General features: G+C 37.0%; 1 protein-coding gene across 1 annotated transcript in view; it reads left to right on the top strand.

Annotated features, from left to right (window-relative positions):
* SLC44A1 (solute carrier family 44 member 1) overlaps positions 1–18,877 on the top strand; it is a 201,745-nt gene extending 182,868 nt beyond the window's left edge. Inside the window, exon 16 of the mRNA XM_041761058.1 lies at positions 18,009–18,877. Within this exon, the coding sequence (XP_041616992.1) occupies positions 18,009–18,023 (15 nt within the window). The 3' untranslated portion in view covers positions 18,024–18,877. The remainder of the gene's footprint in view (positions 1–18,008) is intronic.
* The last annotated feature ends 294 nt before the right edge of the window (positions 18,878–19,171 follow it).

Genomic DNA, 19,171 nt, shown 5'->3' with positions numbered 1-19,171 from the left:
CACTCACAACTAAATGATACACTTCCACATCCACAGGGCATACAATTCAGATTATGCTTTAGAACAAAGACCTGAAGAATAAAACAAACAAACAAAACAAAACAAAAAACAGATTATCTCAAAAGCTAAAGGGATTTGGGGGTAAAGTTTTCTGTATTACTTTAATTTTTTTGACAATAATTGTGTATATTAAGGGAAGAATAATAAAGAAGTTTCCATTGGAAAAACTGCATACCTAAACAAAGTTAGAGATTAATCATCACCAACATTTGGAGCTCATTGCAAATAGTAAAACATCAATGCTTAAATCTGTAAATGCGGAGAAGCCCTGTAAGAACTGTTTCAAGGCATATTTGTTTCATCAATCTCTCTGGTTTCCTGTGCCAGGTTTGTTTATTGTAGTTTTAGATTGCACTTTCATATCTGTGAAGCCATTCCCACCTTAATCTTTATTTTGAAATTTTATTTAATAGCAACTCTTGCCCATTATTCTTCCAGGTGAAATGTAGATTCACTTTTAAGCCTTTCCAATTGCCTACCTGCCATCTCCACTGAATTTCTTTTTTATTTTCTCAAAGATTTTATTTATTTATTTACTCATTTATTTATTTATTTGACATAGAAGGAGCACAAGCAGGGGGAGGGGTAGAGGGAAAGGGAGAAGCAGACTCCCTGCTGAGCAGGGAGCCCCATGTGGGGTTTGATCCCAGGATTCTGGATCATGACCTGAGCCAAATGCAGACACTTAACTGACTGAGCCACCCAGGCACCCCCACTTGGATTTCTAATAACCATATCAAACTTAACATTCCCAAACCTAACTCTTCTCAGTAAATAGCAACTCTGCCCTTGGCATTTGCTGAGAACAAAAGCTGTGAATCATCCTTGACCATGTTTTTTCTCTCACACCCCACACCCAATCCATTAACAACTCCTGTGGACTCTATTTTTCCATAGAGAGCCATAATACAGTCATTCTCACCTCTTCCATTGCTGCTACCCCTTATTTGTTACCTAGAAAATGGCAACAGATTCCTAACTCATCTTCCTGCTTCCAGCCTTGTCCCCTTACATTTTATTCTCAACACAAGGGTCAGGGTGATCTTTTTAAAATCTAAGTCAGATTTCATCAGTCCTCTGTTCAACACTCTCCAAAGGCTTACCATCTCACTCAAAATAAATTGACTACATTTCAAAGTCCCTATATGATTCACCCCCCTACTGCTGCTCTCAAATCATTTCCTACCATTCTCCCTTCAATCACTCTCTTTCAGCCATGAGACCTCCCCCAGGACCTTGCTGTTCTTTGTATAGCCAGGTATATATCTTAGGACCTTTGTACTTGCTTCCACGTGTCTCATGCACTCACTTGCTTTAGGTCTCAGTACAAATGTTACCTTATCAGTAAGGCCTTCCTTGAACTACTTACAGAAAATAGTAACACCACCACCACATTCCCTGTCGGGTTCATATCTCTAATTTTTCCATATGCCACTTATTATCTTTTGATATATAGAATCACTTAATAACTGTTTACTGTCAAAAAGGTCATGCAATTTTAATTAGAAGACTACTAGATTTATAAATTAATTTGGAAAACATTATTTTTAAAATAATTATTCTTCCCATTCAGAATTGCACCTGAAAAGAGTAACTCTGACCAGTTCCAAGAGCCTCCTAGAGACAAATGGTCAAATAAGACCCAAATTCCAGTCCATAGGGTATAGTTAAGAGAATTTGAAGCCTAGTAAATTTTAAGCAGGTATAACTCCACATGTCATCACAGTACCTTCAAATTCATCTGATAAATGTTAATTGAGTTCCTATTCTGTACTTTGCACAGTAAACCATTGAGGACTTCTTTTTCTGGCATACTTCCAGCATTTTACAAGATTACCAAAAACAGGAAGTTGGCTATATTATCATTTTTCATAGGTTAAAAACAGTTAAATGGTGGCTCTAGTTTTTGAATAATTGCTTTATAGGCCTACTCTTTTGTCAATGATTACCTTGTAGGCCAACAACTGTCTGTTCAGACCACTCCTTATTAGAAGTGATAAAACCTTACCATTGATATAGAATAGAATGCCTGTTGTTCTATTTCACTTTGCTGAAGGTAGCTGGGAGGAAGCATCTGAAAGATTGAAGAAAACATCCAAAAATGATATCATGTCATTAATAAGCAAGGTATAAAGAAGGGGGGCAGTGACAATGATTCTCTGGGCCTGGAAATTTTGTTCTTCTGTCTTTAGGGACCAAAGTGTTTTTGCAATATGCTCTTCCAGAAAGAACAACCAAAGGTGGATCCCTCTTTTCTTCTTTCCTGGTACCAAAAATCATAGAGTAGCATGGTATGTAGTTTGTGTCTGATAATGTTCTATTATGATCACAGCTGGAACAAGAATCGTAACCCTGAACTTTGGAACAAAGATGGTTTTCTGCTCAGCACAAGTTTTATTACAGTACATTACAGCAAACCCAGAAAGACAGCCCTGATTTTTTTTTTAAAGATTTTCTCTTTCTTTCTTTCTTTCTTTCTTTCTTTCTTCTTTCTTTCTTTCTTTCTTTCTTTCTCTTTCTTTCTTTCTTCTCTTTCTTTCTTTCTTTCTTTCTTCTTTTCTTTCTTTCAAGAGAGAGAGAAATAGTGTGAGCATGAGCCAGGGAAGGTGCACAGGGAGAGAATCTCCAGCAGACTCCACACTGAGCTTGGAGCTGGACACGGGACTCTATCTCACAACTCTGAGATCACGACCAAGAGTCAGATGCTTAGCTGACTGAGCCACCCAGGCACCCCAAGACAGCCCTGATTTTTAAATAAAAATTTTCCTTTTTAAGTTGCTTAAAATTGAGTCTTAAATTTGCCATATTAAAAACTAGGAACTTCTGTTCATCAAAAGACACCATGGAAAGAGAGAAAATAGAAGCCTCAGACTGGAAAAATGACATTTTCAAAACACATTTGATAAAGAGTTCCTATCCAAAATGTATAAAGAACCTCTGCAATAGAATAAAAGAAACCCCAAATGAGTAAAAGACTTGAACAGGCACTTTCCAAATGCCCAATGAGCATATAAAATGCTGCGTAACATCTTCATTTATCTAGGACATGCAAATTAGAACCACAATGATACTACTACCCAACCCAGCCAACAAGATGGCTAAAATTTAAGGTGTTGGCTAGGTTGTAGAGCTACTGGAACTCTCATTTACTGCTCATGGGAAAATAAAGTGGTGTAAGCACATTGGAAACTTATTTGGCTATATTATTAAATCTAAAAATAAATATATGTCCTAAGATCCAGCAAGTTCACTCCTGTGTATGTACTCAATGAAAGTGCATGCATACATGCACCAAAAGTTATGTTTAATAATCTTCACGGGTGGATTATTTATAAGAGCCAAAACTGAAAAAAAAATAAAAATCAAATAAAAAAATTTTAAAAAGAGCCCAAACTGGAAAAAACTCTGTTGTTTTTTAAGTATTGTCAACTATACTTCCATTTTAAAAAATAGTAAAAACTGGAAATAATTCATGTTTATAATAGTCAAATGGATTAATAAATTGTGTTATAGTTAAACAATAGCATACTACACAGAAGTGAAAAAAGAATGAGCTACAGCTAACTTGAAACAACATGAAGAAATCATACAGATGAAATATTGAGCAAAATGCTAAACACAAGAGTATATACAGTGTGATTTCATTTAACTCAAGTTTAAGAACAGGCAAAAGTTATCTATGATAAAAGAGAACAGAATAATGGTTACTTTGTGGAGTGTTTTGACTGAGATGGGGCATGAGGGAGATTATATATATATACACATATATATATATATATAGGAGATAAAGATATATATATATATCTTCTTTATCCATTCATCAGTTGAAGGACATCATGGCTCCTTCCAAAGTTTGGCTATTGTGGACATTGCTGCTATGAACATTGTGGTGCAGGTGTCCTGGCATTTCACTACATCAGTATCTTTGGGGTAAATACCCAGTAGTGCATAGTAGGGTCATAGGTTAGCTCTATTTTAACCTTCTTGAGGAACCTCCACAGTTTTCCAGAGTGAAGCAGCCAGTTCTTGATTTTGGCTCAGGTCATGATCTTGGGGTCCTAGGATCAAGACCCACAGTGGGCTCTGCACTCAGGGGGAATCTGCTTGAGGATTCTCTCTCTCCCTCTCCCTCTTCCTCTGCCCCTCCCACTGCATGCTCTCTCTCTCTCTCAAATAATAAATTGTTTTTAAAAAGTACTAAATTCAGATAGATCATAGAAAAGATTATGTAGTGAAAATAGCTTTATATATAAAAGAGGGAGTCTCAGAAAAACAGAGCTCTTGAAAGTTAGCAATAGAATAAAAATGTAAAATTCAGTAGAAGAGTTAGAAGATGAATTTGAGGAAATCTCTCAGAAAGTAGGGCAAAACAAGATGGAAAAGATAAAATTAGAGATTTATTCCAGGGAATTCAACGTCCAAATTCAGGGCACTCCAGAGAGGTTGTGGGGGAGGCGCCTGGGAGTGAGGGAGGGAAGGAGGGAGATGGAGGGGGAGGGGCAGGGAGAAACTGTTATACATAGAAAAAGGATCAATAATCAGAATGACAATGGCTTTCTAACACAGAAACTACAAAAAAAATGGTAACTACAAAAAAATGAAAGAACACTTGCAAAATTATGAAGGAAAGTGGTTTCCATTGTAGATTCTCCACCTATCCAGACTGTGAAATCTATGTGAGAGTAGAATAAAGACATTTCAGATATACAAGGGATTTACATGCAGTCATACCAATTATACCAGATCATAATCGAAGACAACTGATCATTCTAAATGTTTTCTACATAAAAAGAAATGATAATCATGATCAACTGTTTTTATTTTAAGGAGGTAGAATGAGAAAAATTAGGTCAAAAGAAAGCAGGATTATAAAAAAAATGAGAGTAAAATTTGAAACCATTTAAATTCGCTATTTATTCAACAAATATGTACCTAGTGTCTACTTTTTGCCAGCACTGTTTGTTTGTTTTAAATTTGAGAGAAAGAACACAAGCAGAGGGGAGGGGAGAAGCAGACACCCTGATGAGCAGGGACCCCCCCATCCGGGCTCCATCCCAGGACCCTAGGGTCATGACCTGTGTCGAAGGCAGATGATTAACCAACTGAGCCACACCGGTGCCATTGCTAGCACTGTTTTAAATGCTCAAGGTACAATGGTGAAAACAGACAAAAGTCTTTGCCCTTATAAAGCACATTAGGGAAACATTTAAATAATAATTATACATCTACTTAATGAAATATTATGTAACCTTTACAAATATACATGAATACCAGAGACATAGGAAATGTTTATAATATAATGTGAGGTGAGAAGAACACAGGTTTGGCCAAAGATAAAAGGGAAGTCATAAATCTAAAATAGGTATGCTACAATGGTGAGATTATGAATAAATTTTTCTTTTTGTAAAGATTCACTTTAATTTTATGCTGGGTTTTTAAACAGACAAGGAAAACATTAAAAATTTTAAAAAACAGGGATCCCTGGGTGGCGCAGCGGTTTGGCGCCTGCCTTTGGCCCAGGGCGCGATCCTGGAGACCCGGGATCGAATCCCACGACGGGCTCCCGGTGCATGGAGCCTGCTTCTCCCTCTGCCTGTGTCTCTGCCTCTCTCTATCTCTCTGTGACTATCATAAATAAATAAAAATTAAAAAAAAAAAAATTTTAAAAAACAGAATTGGTAAAGATCCTATGTTGGCTGTTTAAAATTCTATGCCAAGCATTTCATTTGGAAAGAGTTGCTGTCAAAGATGTTTATTATCTGAAATCTTTATAACTATTAGCTCTTTGCTAATAGGATACTATTTGCTAGTAAGATACTAGAGGGCATTGTATTTAAGTTCAGGGGCCATCCAAAAAATTGTACAAAGGGGTTTTCTTTCTCTTCCTTAAGAGAGAGAATGGGAAATTACCTCTCCTGGTGGGAAAAAATGACCATTTGGTTGGATGTTATCATGAACGCTTTCTTTTTTACTCCAGCTATGCAGAGGAAAATGAGGGTGTCGAAAGGAATGCAGAGCCAATGTCAAATTGGAGGCTAGAAAAATCCATTAAACTTTGCCTATTAATTAGCTCTGTGAGCTAATGAGCTCTATGAACAAGGTGAATAGACTCCCTAAAACTGAATCAGAGAAGAGTTACTGGCAGCTTAATGGCAGCTGATACCACAGTTTTTCATAAAGGACACTCTAATACCCCTGGCTGGTGAGGGAATAATATCGGCAGTGATATTACTGAGGTACTTTCCACAGGTGGTAGTGAGAGCTTATTTTAGCACCATGTATTTGTACTAAACATGAGACTTCAGGAATCTCTATGTAGAAAACTGCTGTATACTGTATAGGAAGCAAAACTTCCTTGGATCAGCTAATTAGATCTAGTCTTGGACATGAAATCTGGGGATGTGACATAACAGGAAAATTCAGGGAGCCTTGAAATGAGTGTTATAATCATGTCTCAGGATGAGTTAGATGCTGTGGGTTTTTTCATGTTCAAGAGCAGTAGGAAAGATAATGATTCCATTAAAGTGTTGTATAAAATCTTATTCAATCAGATTACACACATTATTTATATTTAGCTTCTTAATCAATATTTTATAATTTTAAAAAGGAGGAAGCTAACTGTAATGTAGTCTCCTGGATGGGATCCTGGAATAGGAAAGGACATTAAAGAAAATGAATGAAATATGAATTAAGTACAAAGTTTAATTAATGACTATATACCAATATGGGCTCATTAGTGTTAACAAATGTACATAGTGACATAAGATGTAAAAAATAGGGACATAAAATGTAAACAGTAGGGTGTGGGGTATATGGGAACTCTCTATATAATTTTTGCAACTTTTATATAAACCGAAAACTATTCTAAAATGAAAAGGTTATTTAAATTTAAAAAAAGGAGGAAAAACTTTTGTCTCAATTTCAGATAAATTACAACTTTGGCTTGAGCCTAGTTTTCAGACTGCACAACAGTAACTAACACATCAACCACTATCGGATGTCAGTCTAATCCTAGGTTCTGTTATTTTCAGTGGCAGGAAAAAAATCTTGGAAGTTGAAACTGCAAATCGAAATATGTAAAATCATAAAGCATGGAACTGATGAGACAGCAATGCTTAGAAAAGGTGGTATGATACATAGGAAAACATTGTAATTTCTTTCTTTGTTTTTTTATGAAAGATTTTATTTATTTATTCAAGAAAGCCACAGGCAGAGGGAGAAGCAGGCTCCCTGCAGGGAGCCTGATGCAGGACTCAATCCCAGGACTGAGATCATGACCTGAGCCAAAGGCAGACGCTCAACCACTGAGCCACCCAGGTGCCCCAGCATTGTAATTTCTTAATTGAGGAACTGAAATAGTGAGAGCAATGACTTAGGGATTTATTCTATCAGATGTTTGCAGAATGCGTTGAAGATGGGGAGAAATCTGTGGCAGGGGATCAGCAAAAAGGCAATAACTGGCATATGGAACAAAAGCTTCAAGACTAAAAACCTAAAATGAAACTCAGGGCAAGGGTTTCAAGCAATATTATTCTTAGCAGATCTTAGCCTGTCTCCACTGCACATTTGAATCCTAGGACTACTTTATGTCCCTTGTTCAAGTCCAAGCTCTCTTGGCATCTTGTCTGGACTGCATCTTGTCACCTCTGATTGTCCTTGCATCCGCACTGCACTTGTTTGATCGTTGAGCTGGAGTCAATGCTTCTTTTCTATTTTTAACCCATCCTAATGGGTTTAAAAAGAATTTTTTTTTGGAAAATATTTCAAACTTATAGAAAAGCTACAGGGATAAGAATGGGACACAGAACACTATATAAACTCTTGTTACACATATTGTTAAATATTTCTCTCTCTATATATATATATATATTTATTTATTTATATGTAAGGGTCAGTTTTTAATTTTTGTTAATGATTTTCTTTCTTGATATCATGAGGAGACACCAGAGAGAGAGGGAGAGACACAGGCAGAGGGAGAAGCAGGCTCCCTGCGGGGAGTGACATAGGACCCGATCCCAGGACCCCAGAATCACACCCTGAGCTAAAGGCAGATGCTCAACCACTGAGCCACCCAGGCATGCCTGTCTCTAGTGGTTTTATTTTTCATTTTTCATATTTATTAATAGCTGGAAGTCTTTTTGTTATATAACATGAAATGAGGTCCATATTAAATATTTAACCAATTTCCACCAAATCATTTATTGAATTATTCATCCCTTCCCTCACTGATTTTTAAAGATGTTTTATTGTATGCAGTAGACTCCTTAATATTTTCAAGAAAGATAGTAGTAGCCAAGATTTTGGACTTTGTGATCAACCACATTTGGGTTCAGATTCTGGCTCTGCCTCTGGCTCTGCTTTTGTTTGTTTGTTTGTTTGGGGAAATTACTTAGCTCATTGAATCCTGTTTCTCCACCTATAAAAGAGGGATTGTATTGTAGAGAGGGCTCTATTATATTATATGGTGCATCCAGAGCATTTAGCATGAGGTGTGTCACCTGGGAAGTAGTCTATAGAGTACATATTAGTTGCTATGATTATGACCGTGATATTGGTAAAGTTATTCCATATTTTTAAAAAAGATTTAATTTATTCATGAGAGATACAGAGAGAGGCAGAGATGTATTCAGAGGGAGCAGCAGGCTCCATGTGGGGAGCCTGATGTGGGACTTGATCCAGGGACCATGGATCACGCCCTGAGCCAAAGGCAGATGCTCAACCGCTGAGCCACCCAAGCGTCCCAAGTTATTCCATTTTTTAATAAATCTCAATGTTCTTGAATGATGTAGAAAGCTTTAATGAGTTACTGGGAATCTGAAAAATAAAGCTGCATTTGTTTTAACCTGTAATGAGTTACTGGGAATTTGATTAAAAAATAAAACAAAGCTGCATTCATATCTCCACAGTGGATTTTAGTGAGGCTCCACTCACAACTAAATGATACACTTCCACATCCACAGGGCATACAATTCAGATTATGCTTTAGAACAAAGACCTGAAGAATAAAACAAACAAACAAAACAAAACAAAAAACAGATTATCTCAAAAGCTAAAGGGATTTGGGGGTAAAGTTTTCTGTATTACTTTAATTTTTTTTGACAATAATTGTGTATATTAAGGGAAGAATAATAAAGAAGTTTCCATTGGAAAAACTGCATACCTAAACAAAGTTAGAGATTAATCATCACCAACATTTGGAGCTCATTGCAAATAGTAAAACATCAATGCTTAAATCTGTAAATGCGGAGAAGCCCTGTAAGAACTGTTTCAAGGCATATTTGTTTCATCAATCTCTCTGGTTTCCTGTGCCAGGTTTGTTTATTGTAGTTTTAGATTGCACTTTCATATCTGTGAAGCCATTCCCACCTTAATCTTTATTTTGAAATTTTATTTAATAGCAACTCTTGCCCATTATTCTTCCAGGTGCAATGTAGATTCACTTTTAAGCCTTTCCAATTGCCTACCTGCCATCTCCACTGATTTCTTTTTTATTTTCTCAAAGATTTTATTTATTTATTTACTTATTTATTTATTTATTTGACACAGAAAGAGCACAAGCAGGGGGAGGGGTAGAGGGAAAGGGAGAAGCAGACTCCCTGCTGAGCAGGGAGCCCCATGTGGGGTTTGATCCCAGGATTCTGGGATCATGACCTGAGCCAAATGCAGACACTTAACTGACTGAGCCACCCAGGCACCCCCACTTGGATTTCTAATAACCATATCAAACTTAACATTCCCAAACCTAACTCTTCTCAGTAAATAGCAACTCTGCCCTTGGCATTTGCTGAGAACAAAAGCTGTGAATCATCCTTGACCATGTTTTTTCTCTCACACCTCACACCCAATCCATTAACAACTCCTGTGGACTCTATTTTTCCATAGAGAGCCATAATACAGTCATTCTCACCTCTTCCATTGCTGCTACCCCTTATTTGTTACCTGGAAAATGGCAACAGATTCCTAACTCATCTTCCTGCTTCCAGCCTTGTCCCCTTACATTTTATTCTCAACACAAGGGTCAGGGTGATCTTTTTAAAATCTAAGTCAGATTTCATCAGTCCTCTGTTCAACACTCTCCAAAGGCTTACCATCTCACTCAAAATAAATTGACTACATTTCAAAGTCCCTATATGATTCACCCCCCTACTGCTGCTCTCAAATCATTTCCTACCATTCTCCCTTCAATCACTCTCTTTCAGCCATGAGACCTCCCCCAGGACCTTGCTGTTCTTTGTATAGCCAGGTATATATCTTAGGACCTTTGTACTTGCTTCCACGTGTCTCATGCACTCACTTGCTTTAGGTCTCAGTACAAATGTTACCTTATCAGTAAGGCCTTCCTTGAACTACTTACAGAAAATAGTAACACCACCACCACATTCCCTGTCGGGTTCATATCTCTAATTTTTCCATATGCCACTTATTATCTTTTGATATATAGAATCACTTAATAACTGTTTACTGTCAAAAAGGTCATGCAATTTTAATTAGAAGACTACTAGATTTATAAATTAATTTGGAAAACATTATTTTTAAAATAATTATTCTTCCCATTCAGAATTGCACCTGAAAAGAGTAACTCTGACCAGTTCCAAGAGCCTCCTAGAGACAAATGGTCAAATAAGACCCAAATTCCAGTCCATAGGGTATAGTTAAGAGAATTTGAAGCCTAGTAAATTTTAAGCAGGTATAACTCCACATGTCATCACAGTACCTTCAAATTCATCTGATAAATGTTAATTGAGTTCCTATTCTGTACTTTGCACAGTAAACCATTGAGGACTTCTTTTTCTGGCATACTTCCAGCATTTTACAAGATTACCAAAAACAGGAAGTTGGCTATATTATCATTTTTCATAGGTTAAAAACAGTTAAATGGTGGCTCTAGTTTTTGAATAATTGCTTTATAGGCCTACTCTTTTGTCAATGATTACCTTGTAGGCCAACAACTGTCTGTTCAGACCACTCCTTATTAGAAGTGATAAAACCTTACCATTGATATAGAATAGAATGCCTGTTGTTCTATTTCACTTTGCTGAAGGTAGCTGGGAGGAAGCATCTGAAAGATTGAAGAAAACATCCAAAAATGATATCATGTCATTAATAAGCAAGGTATAAAGAAGGGGGGCAGTGACAATGATTCTCTGGGCCTGGAAATTTTGTTCTTCTGTCTTTAGGGACCAAAGTGTTTTTGCAATATGCTCTTCCAGAAAGAACAACCAAAGGTGGATCCCTCTTTTCTTCTTTCCTGGTACCAAAAATCATAGAGTAGCATGGTATGTAGTTTGTGTCTGATAATGTTCTATTATGATCACAGCTGGAACAAGAATCGTAACCCTGAACTTTGGAACAAAGATGGTTTTCTGCTCAGCACAAGTTTTATTACAGTACATTACAGCAAACCCAGAAAGACAGCCCTGATTTTTTTTTTAAAGATTTTCTCTTTCTTTCTTTCTTTCTTTCTTTCTTTCTTTCTTTCTTTCTTTCTTTCTTTCTTTCTCTTTCTTTCTTTCTTTCTCTTTCTTTCTTTCTTTCTTTCTTTCTTTCTTTCTTTCTTTCTTCCTTTCTTTCTTTCTTTTTCTTTCTTTCAAGAGAGAGAGAAATAGTGTGAGCATGAGCCAGGGAAGGTGCACAGGGAGAGAATCTCCAGCAGACTCCACACTGAGCTTGGAGCTGGACACGGGACTCTATCTCACAACTCTGAGATCACGACCAAGAGTCAGATGCTTAGCTGACTGAGCCACCCAGGCACCCCAAGACAGCCCTGATTTTTAAATAAAAATTTTCCTTTTTAAGTTGCTTAAAATTGAGTCTTAAATTTGCCATATTAAAAACTAGGAACTTCTGTTCATCAAAAGACACCATGGAAAGAGAGAAAATAGAAGCCTCAGACTGGAAAAATGACATTTTCAAAACACATTTGATAAAGAGTTCCTATCCAAAATGTATAAAGAACCTCTGCAATAGAATAAAAGAAACCCCAAATGAGTAAAAGACTTGAACAGGCACTTTCCAAATGCCCAATGAGCATATAAAATGCTGCGTAACATCTTCATTTATCTAGGACATGCAAATTAGAACCACAATGATACTACTACCCAACCCAGCCAACAAGATGGCTAAAATTTAAGGTGTTGGCTAGGTTGTAGAGCTACTGGAACTCTCATTTACTGCTCATGGGAAAATAAAGTGGTGTAAGCACATTGGAAACTTATTTGGCTTTATTATTAAATCTAAAAATAAATATATGTCCTAAGATCCAGCAAGTTCACTCCTGTGTATGTACTCAATGAAAGTGCATGCATACATGCACCAAAAGTTATGTTTAATAATCTTCACGGGTGGATTATTTATAAGAGCCAAAACTGAAAAAAAAATAAAAATCAAATAAAAAAATTTTAAAAAGAGCCCAAACTGGAAAAAACTCTGTTGTTTTTTAAGTATTGTCAACTATACTTCCATTTTAAAAAATAGTAAAAACTGGAAATAATTCATGTTTATAATAGTCAAATGGATTAATAAATTGTGTTATAGTTAAACAATAGCATACTACACAGAAGTGAAAAAAGAATGAGCTACAGCTAACTTGAAACAACATGAAGAAATCATACAGATGAAATATTGAGCAAAATGCTAAACACAAGAGTATATACAGTGTGATTTCATTTAACTCAAGTTTAAGAACAGGCAAAAGTTATCTATGATAAAAGAGAACAGAATAATGGTTACTTTGTGGAGTGTTTTGACTGAGATGGGGCATGAGGGAGATTATATATATACACACATATATATATATATATAGGAGATAAAGATATATATATATATCTTCTTTATCCATTCATCAGTTGAAGGACATCATGGCTCCTTCCAAAGTTTGGCTATTGTGGACATTGCTGCTATGAACATTGTGGTGCAGGTGTCCTGGCATTTCACTACATCAGTATCTTTGGGGTAAATACCCAGTAGTGCATAGTAGGGTCATAGGTTAGCTCTATTTTAACCTTCTTGAGGAACCTCCACAGTTTTCCAGAGTGAAGCAGCCAGTTCTTGATTTTGGCTCAGGTCATGATCTTGGGGTCCTAGGATCAAGACCCACAGTGGGCTCTGCACTCAGGGGGAATCTGCTTGAGGATTCTCTCTCTCTCCCTCTTCCTCTGCCCCTCCCACTGCATGCTCTCTCTCTCTCTCAAATAATAAATTGTTTTTAAAAAGTACTAAATTCAGATAGATCATAGAAAAGATTATGTAGTGAAAATAGCTTTATATATAAAAGAGGGAGTCTCAGAAAAACAGAGCTCTTGAAAGTTAGCAATAGAATAAAAATGTAAAATTCAGTAGAAGAGTTAGAAGATGAATTTGAGGAAATCTCTCAGAAAGTAGGGCAAAACAAGATGGAAAAGATAAAATTAGAGATTCATTCCAGGGAATTCAACGTCCAAATTCAGGGCACTCCAGAGAGGTTGTGGGGGAGGCGCCTGGGAGTGAGGGAGGGAAGGAGGGAGATGGAGGGGGAGGGGCAGGGAGAAACTGTTATACATAGAAAAAGGATCAATAATCAGAATGACAATGGCTTTCTAACACAGAAACTACAAAAAAAATGGTAACTACAAAAAAATGAAAGAACACTTGCAAAATTATGAAGGAAAGTGGTTTCCATTGTAGATTCTCCACCTATCCAGACTGTGAAATCTATGTGAGAGTAGAATAAAGACATTTCAGATATACAAGGGATTTACATGCAGTCATACCAATTATACCAGATCATAATCGAAGACAACTGATCATTCTAAATGTTTTCTACATAAAAAGAAATGATAATCATGATCAACTGTTTTTTTTTTTTTGATCAACTGTTTTTATTTTAAGGAGGTAGAATGAGAAAAATTAGGTCAAAAGAAAGCAGGATTATAAAAAAAATGAGAGTAAAATTTGAAACCATTTAAATTCGCTATTTATTCAACAAATATGTACCTAGTGTCTACTTTTTGCCAGCACTGTTTGTTTGTTTTAAATTTGAGAGAAAGAACACAAGCAGAGGGGAGGGGAGAAGCAGACACCCTGATGAGCAGGGACCCCCCCATCCGGGCTCCATCCCAGGACCCTAGGGTCATGACCTGTGTCGAAGGCAGATGATTAACCAACTGAGCCACACCGGTGCCATTGCTAGCACTGTTTTAAATGCTCAAGGTACAATGGTGAAAACAGACAAAAGTCTTTGCCCTTATAAAGCACATTAGGGAAACATTTAAATAATAATTATACATCTACTTAATGAAATATTATGTAACCTTTACAAATATACATGAATACCAGAGACATAGGAAATGTTTATAATATAATGTGAGGTGAGAAGAACACAGGTTTGGCCAAAGATAAAAGGGAAGTCATAAATCTAAAATAGGTATGCTACAATGGTGAGATTATGAATAAATTTTTCTTTTTGTAAAGATTCACTTTAATTTTATGCTGGGTTTTTAAACAGACAAGGAAAACATTAAAAATTTTAAAAAACAGGGATCCCTGGGTGGCGCAGCGGTTTGGCGCCTGCCTTTGGCCCAGGGCGCGATCCTGGAGACCCGGGATCGAATCCCACGACGGGCTCCCGGTGCATGGAGCCTGCTTCTCCCTCTGCCTGTGTCTCTGCCTCTCTCTATCTCTCTGTGACTATCATAAATAAATAAAAATTAAAAAAAAAAAATTTTAAAAAACAGAATTGGTAAAGATCCTATGTTGGCTGTTTAAAATTCTATGCCAAGCATTTCATTTGGAAAGAGTTGCTGTCAAAGATGTTTATTATCTGAAATCTTTATAACTATTAGCTCTTTGCTAATAGGATACTATTTGCTAGTAAGATACTAGAGGGCATTGTATTTAAGTTCAGGGGCCATCCAAAAAATTGTACAAAGGGGTTTTCTTTCTCTTCCTTAAGAGAGAGAATGGGAAATTACCTCTCCTGGTGGGAAAAAATGACCATTTGGTTGGATGTTATCATGAACGCTTTCTTTTTTACTCCAGCTATGCAGAGGAAAATGAGGGTGTCGAAAGGAATGCAGAGCCAATGTCAAATTGGAGGCTAGAAAAATCCATTAAACTTTGCCTATTAATTAGCTCTGTGAGCTAATGAGCTCTATGAACAAGGTGAATAGACTCCCTAAAACTGAATCAGAGAAGAGTTACTGGCAGCTTAATGGCAGCTGATACCACAGTTTTTCATAAAGGACACTCTAATACCCCTGGCTGGTGAGGGAATAATATCGGCAGTGATATTACTGAGGTACTTTCCACAGGTGGTAGTGAGAGCTTATTTTAGCACCATGTATTTGTACTAAACATGAGACTTCAGGAATCTCTATGTAGAAAACTGCTGTATACTGTATAGGAAGCAAAACTTCCTTGGATCAGCTAATTAGATCTAGTCTTGGACATGAAATCTGGGGATCTGACATAACAGGAAAATTCAGGGAGCCTTGAAATGAATGTTATAATCATGTCTCAGGATGAGTTAGATGCTGTGGGTTTTTTCATGTTCAAGAGCAGTAGGAAAGATAATGATTCCATTAAAGTGTTGTATAAAATCTTATTCAATCAGATTACACACATTATTTATATTTAGCTTCTTAATCAATATTTTATAATTTTAAAAAGGAGTAATGTAGTCTCCTGGATGGGATCCTGGAATAGGAAAGGACATTAAAGAAAATGAATGAAATATGAATTAAGTACAAAGTTTAATTAATGACTATATACCAATATGGGCTCATTAGTGTTAACAAATGTACATAGTGACATAAGATGTAAACAATAGGGACATAAAATGTAAACAGTAGGGTGTGGGGTATATGGGAACTCTCTATATAATTTTTGCAACTTTTATATAAACCGGAAACTATTCTAAAATGAAAAGGTTATTTAAATTTAAAAAAAGGAGGAAAAACTTTTGTCTCAATTTCAGATAAATTACAACTTTGGCTTGAGCCTAGTTTTCAGACTGCACAACAGTAACTAACACATCAACCACTATCGGATGTCAGTCTAATCCTAGGTTCTGTTATTTTCAGTGGCAGGAAAAAAAATCTTGGAAGTTGAAACTGCAAATCGAAATATGTAAAATCATAAAGCATGGAACTGATGAGACAGCAATGCTTAGAAAAGGTGGTATGATACATAGGAAAACATTGTAATTTCTTTCTTTGTTTTTTTATGAAAGATTTTATTTATTTATTCAAGAGAGCCACAGGCAGAGGGAGAAGCAGGCTCCCTGCAGGGAGCCTGATGCAGGACTCAATCCCACGACTGAGATCATGACCTGAGCCAAAGGCAGACGCTCAACCACTGAGCCACTCAGGTGCCCCAGCATTGTAATTTCTTAATTGAGGAACTGAAATAGTGAGAGCAATGACTTAGGGATTTATTCTATCAGATGTTTGCAGAATGCGTTGAAGATGGGGAGAAATCTGTGGCAGGGGATCAGCAAAAAGGCAATAACTGGCATATGGAACAAAAGCTTCAAGACTAAAAACCTAAAATGAAACTCAGGGCAAGGGTTTCAAGCAATATTATTCTTAGCAGATCTTAGCCTGTCTCCACTGCACATTTGAATCCTAGGACTACTTTATGTCCCTTGTTCAAGTCCAAGCTCTCTTGGCATCTTGTCTGGACTGCATCTTGTCACCTCTGATTGTCCTTGCATCCGCACTGCACTTGTTTGATCGTTGAGCTGGAGTCAATGCTTCTTTTCTATTTTTAACCCATCCTAATGGGTTTAAAAAGAATTTTTTTTTGGAAAATATTTCAAACTTATAGAAAAGCTACAGGGATAAGAATGGGACACAGAACACTATATAAACTCTTGTTACACATATTGTTAAATATTTCTCTCTCTATATACATATTTATTTATTTATTTATTTATATGTATGTGTACACACCCAATATTTTTGAACCATTAGAGAATAATTTGCATACACCATCACCCTTTATTCCTTTTTTTTAAATTTTTTTAATTTTTTTTTTTATTTATGATAGTCACAGAGAGAGAGAGAGAGAGGCAGAGACACAGGCAGAGGGAGAAGCAGGCTCCATGCACCGGGAGCCCGACGTGGGATTCGATCCCTGGTCTCCAGGATCGCGCCCTGGGCCAAAGGCAGGCGCCAAACCGCTGCGCCACCCAGGGATCCCCACCCTTTAGTCCTAATGACTTTATTGTGTATTTCCTAAGAATAAGGATATCCTTTTACAAAACCACAGTATATAGTTGTCAACTTTGGTACACTTTACACAGTCACTGTTTCTTGAATTGAACAGTGGGAACACCTATTATCCTGGTTTGACCTGTCCTACTGCTGAGTCACAGGGGGGAGAAATCCAAAGTCTTATTTGAATTTCAGGTTTGGGTCTTTGAGAGTACGAAAGGTTCAGATTTTTCAGATTACTTTTGAATTTGACTCACTATGTGTTTGACTTCATTGTTCAGCTATTCTGAAAACATCTTTTTCAAAGAATAATGTTGAAAAAAAAAACAACAAAGAATAATGCTGATACCAATATTGGCAAACACTAACTGGACATTCATTATTGCGTCAGGCACTGTTTTAAGCACTTCATATTTATTAATGCACTTAATCCTCACAACAACTGTAAAGGACCATACCACAGCTATCTTCATTGGATACAGGGGGAAATGTAGGCATGGAAGTTAACTAAGTTGACCACAAATAGACAGCTGATAGTGGCATAAAAATCAAGATTTGAACTCAAGCTCTTTTCTTATTTGTTAATCTGTGTGCACGTGTGTGCATGTGTATGTGTGTGTGTGTTTCGCCTTCTTACATTTCACAGTGTCTTCTCTAAAGATGACCCCATGCTATTTCTTGTTATTGATTGATTCTCATTGTGTTGTGTTCCCCTAGGAGAGAAGCATTCATTTTCTTGATGTGTTTATTTTTCAGCTGAAGCGAAGGTGACTGGTCCCATGAGCCCGGAAGAATGAACTCAGAAGAGGCTGTTTACATGAGGATCTCCCACTCACCAGCTGTTGAGAGTCTGTGGATGAAGAGCAGGATCTTATTACTTCAATGGAAGCGGGGGACCATGTTGCTGAACCACCAACAGCCAAGTGGATTTGGCACAGTAGGGCTGCCTAATAAATGATTCATCAGAAGAATTTGATGCAAGTCTGTCTTGCAGCAGTGTCTTCAAAGTTGGTGTTGCTTTCTTATCTAGCTTTGTGTATGTTTGCGTGATCTCTGCTGCTTCTCCCTCAAGCGCCACTACTGGCCTGAAGACTAGATCCACAATGAAATTCTCTTCATTCAGGCTATTTATAGAGCCAGTGTGGGTTCATAACTATTTATTGAGTGCCTGTTCCGTGCCAGTCATTAGGCTGAATGCTTTAAAATATTTACGCTTCACAAAACACCTACTTTATCCATTTTGCCTACAAGGAAATGGAGGCTCAGAGGGATTGTGCACTATGTATAAGATCACACAGTTGGCAGAGTCAAGGCTCAAGTCTAGATCTAGGTCTAAAGCCCCTTCATTCTAACACATTGCTTTGCCTATGACTACTGCAGGGATAATTAGCCCATCATATCATTACTGGTATTCCTCTCATAACTAGAGACAGGGATGGGGGTATATGTAGGAAGTGTCTGAGAGGGAGGGTCAGGGAGGCTTTAGAGGCACTGAATAATTGCAGAATTGTTTTCTAAGAAAAATAACATAATATGCTTTTAGATGAAAGATTGATAAACTATGGCCTGTGAGCCAAATCCAGCCCCCAACCTATTTTTTGTAAATAAAGTTTTATGGGAACACAGCCATCTCCAATCCTGTATGTGTTGTCTATGATTGATTTCTCATGCAACTCTCATGCATAGTTGCATAGTTGTGGTAGAGATCATACGGCCTGCAAAGCCTAAAATATTGACTATCTGGGTGTTGCCAGAAAAAGGTAGCTGATCCCTGTTTCAGATGACTTAGGAAGAAAGCCAATAGTTTTCATTAGGCTGATTTGTTTTTTTTTCCATTGGACTGAAAAACTACTTGAAGATTTGTAATACAGAGGTAATCACTGTATTCTAATGGTGGTGTCCAAGTCTGAATGGGGGTG

This window comes from Vulpes lagopus, chromosome 7 (genome assembly GCF_018345385.1).
Source record: "Vulpes lagopus strain Blue_001 chromosome 7, ASM1834538v1, whole genome shotgun sequence".
Classification (NCBI taxonomy): domain Eukaryota; kingdom Metazoa; phylum Chordata; class Mammalia; order Carnivora; family Canidae; genus Vulpes; species Vulpes lagopus.
This window is presented reverse-complemented; position numbering and strand designations above follow the sequence as displayed.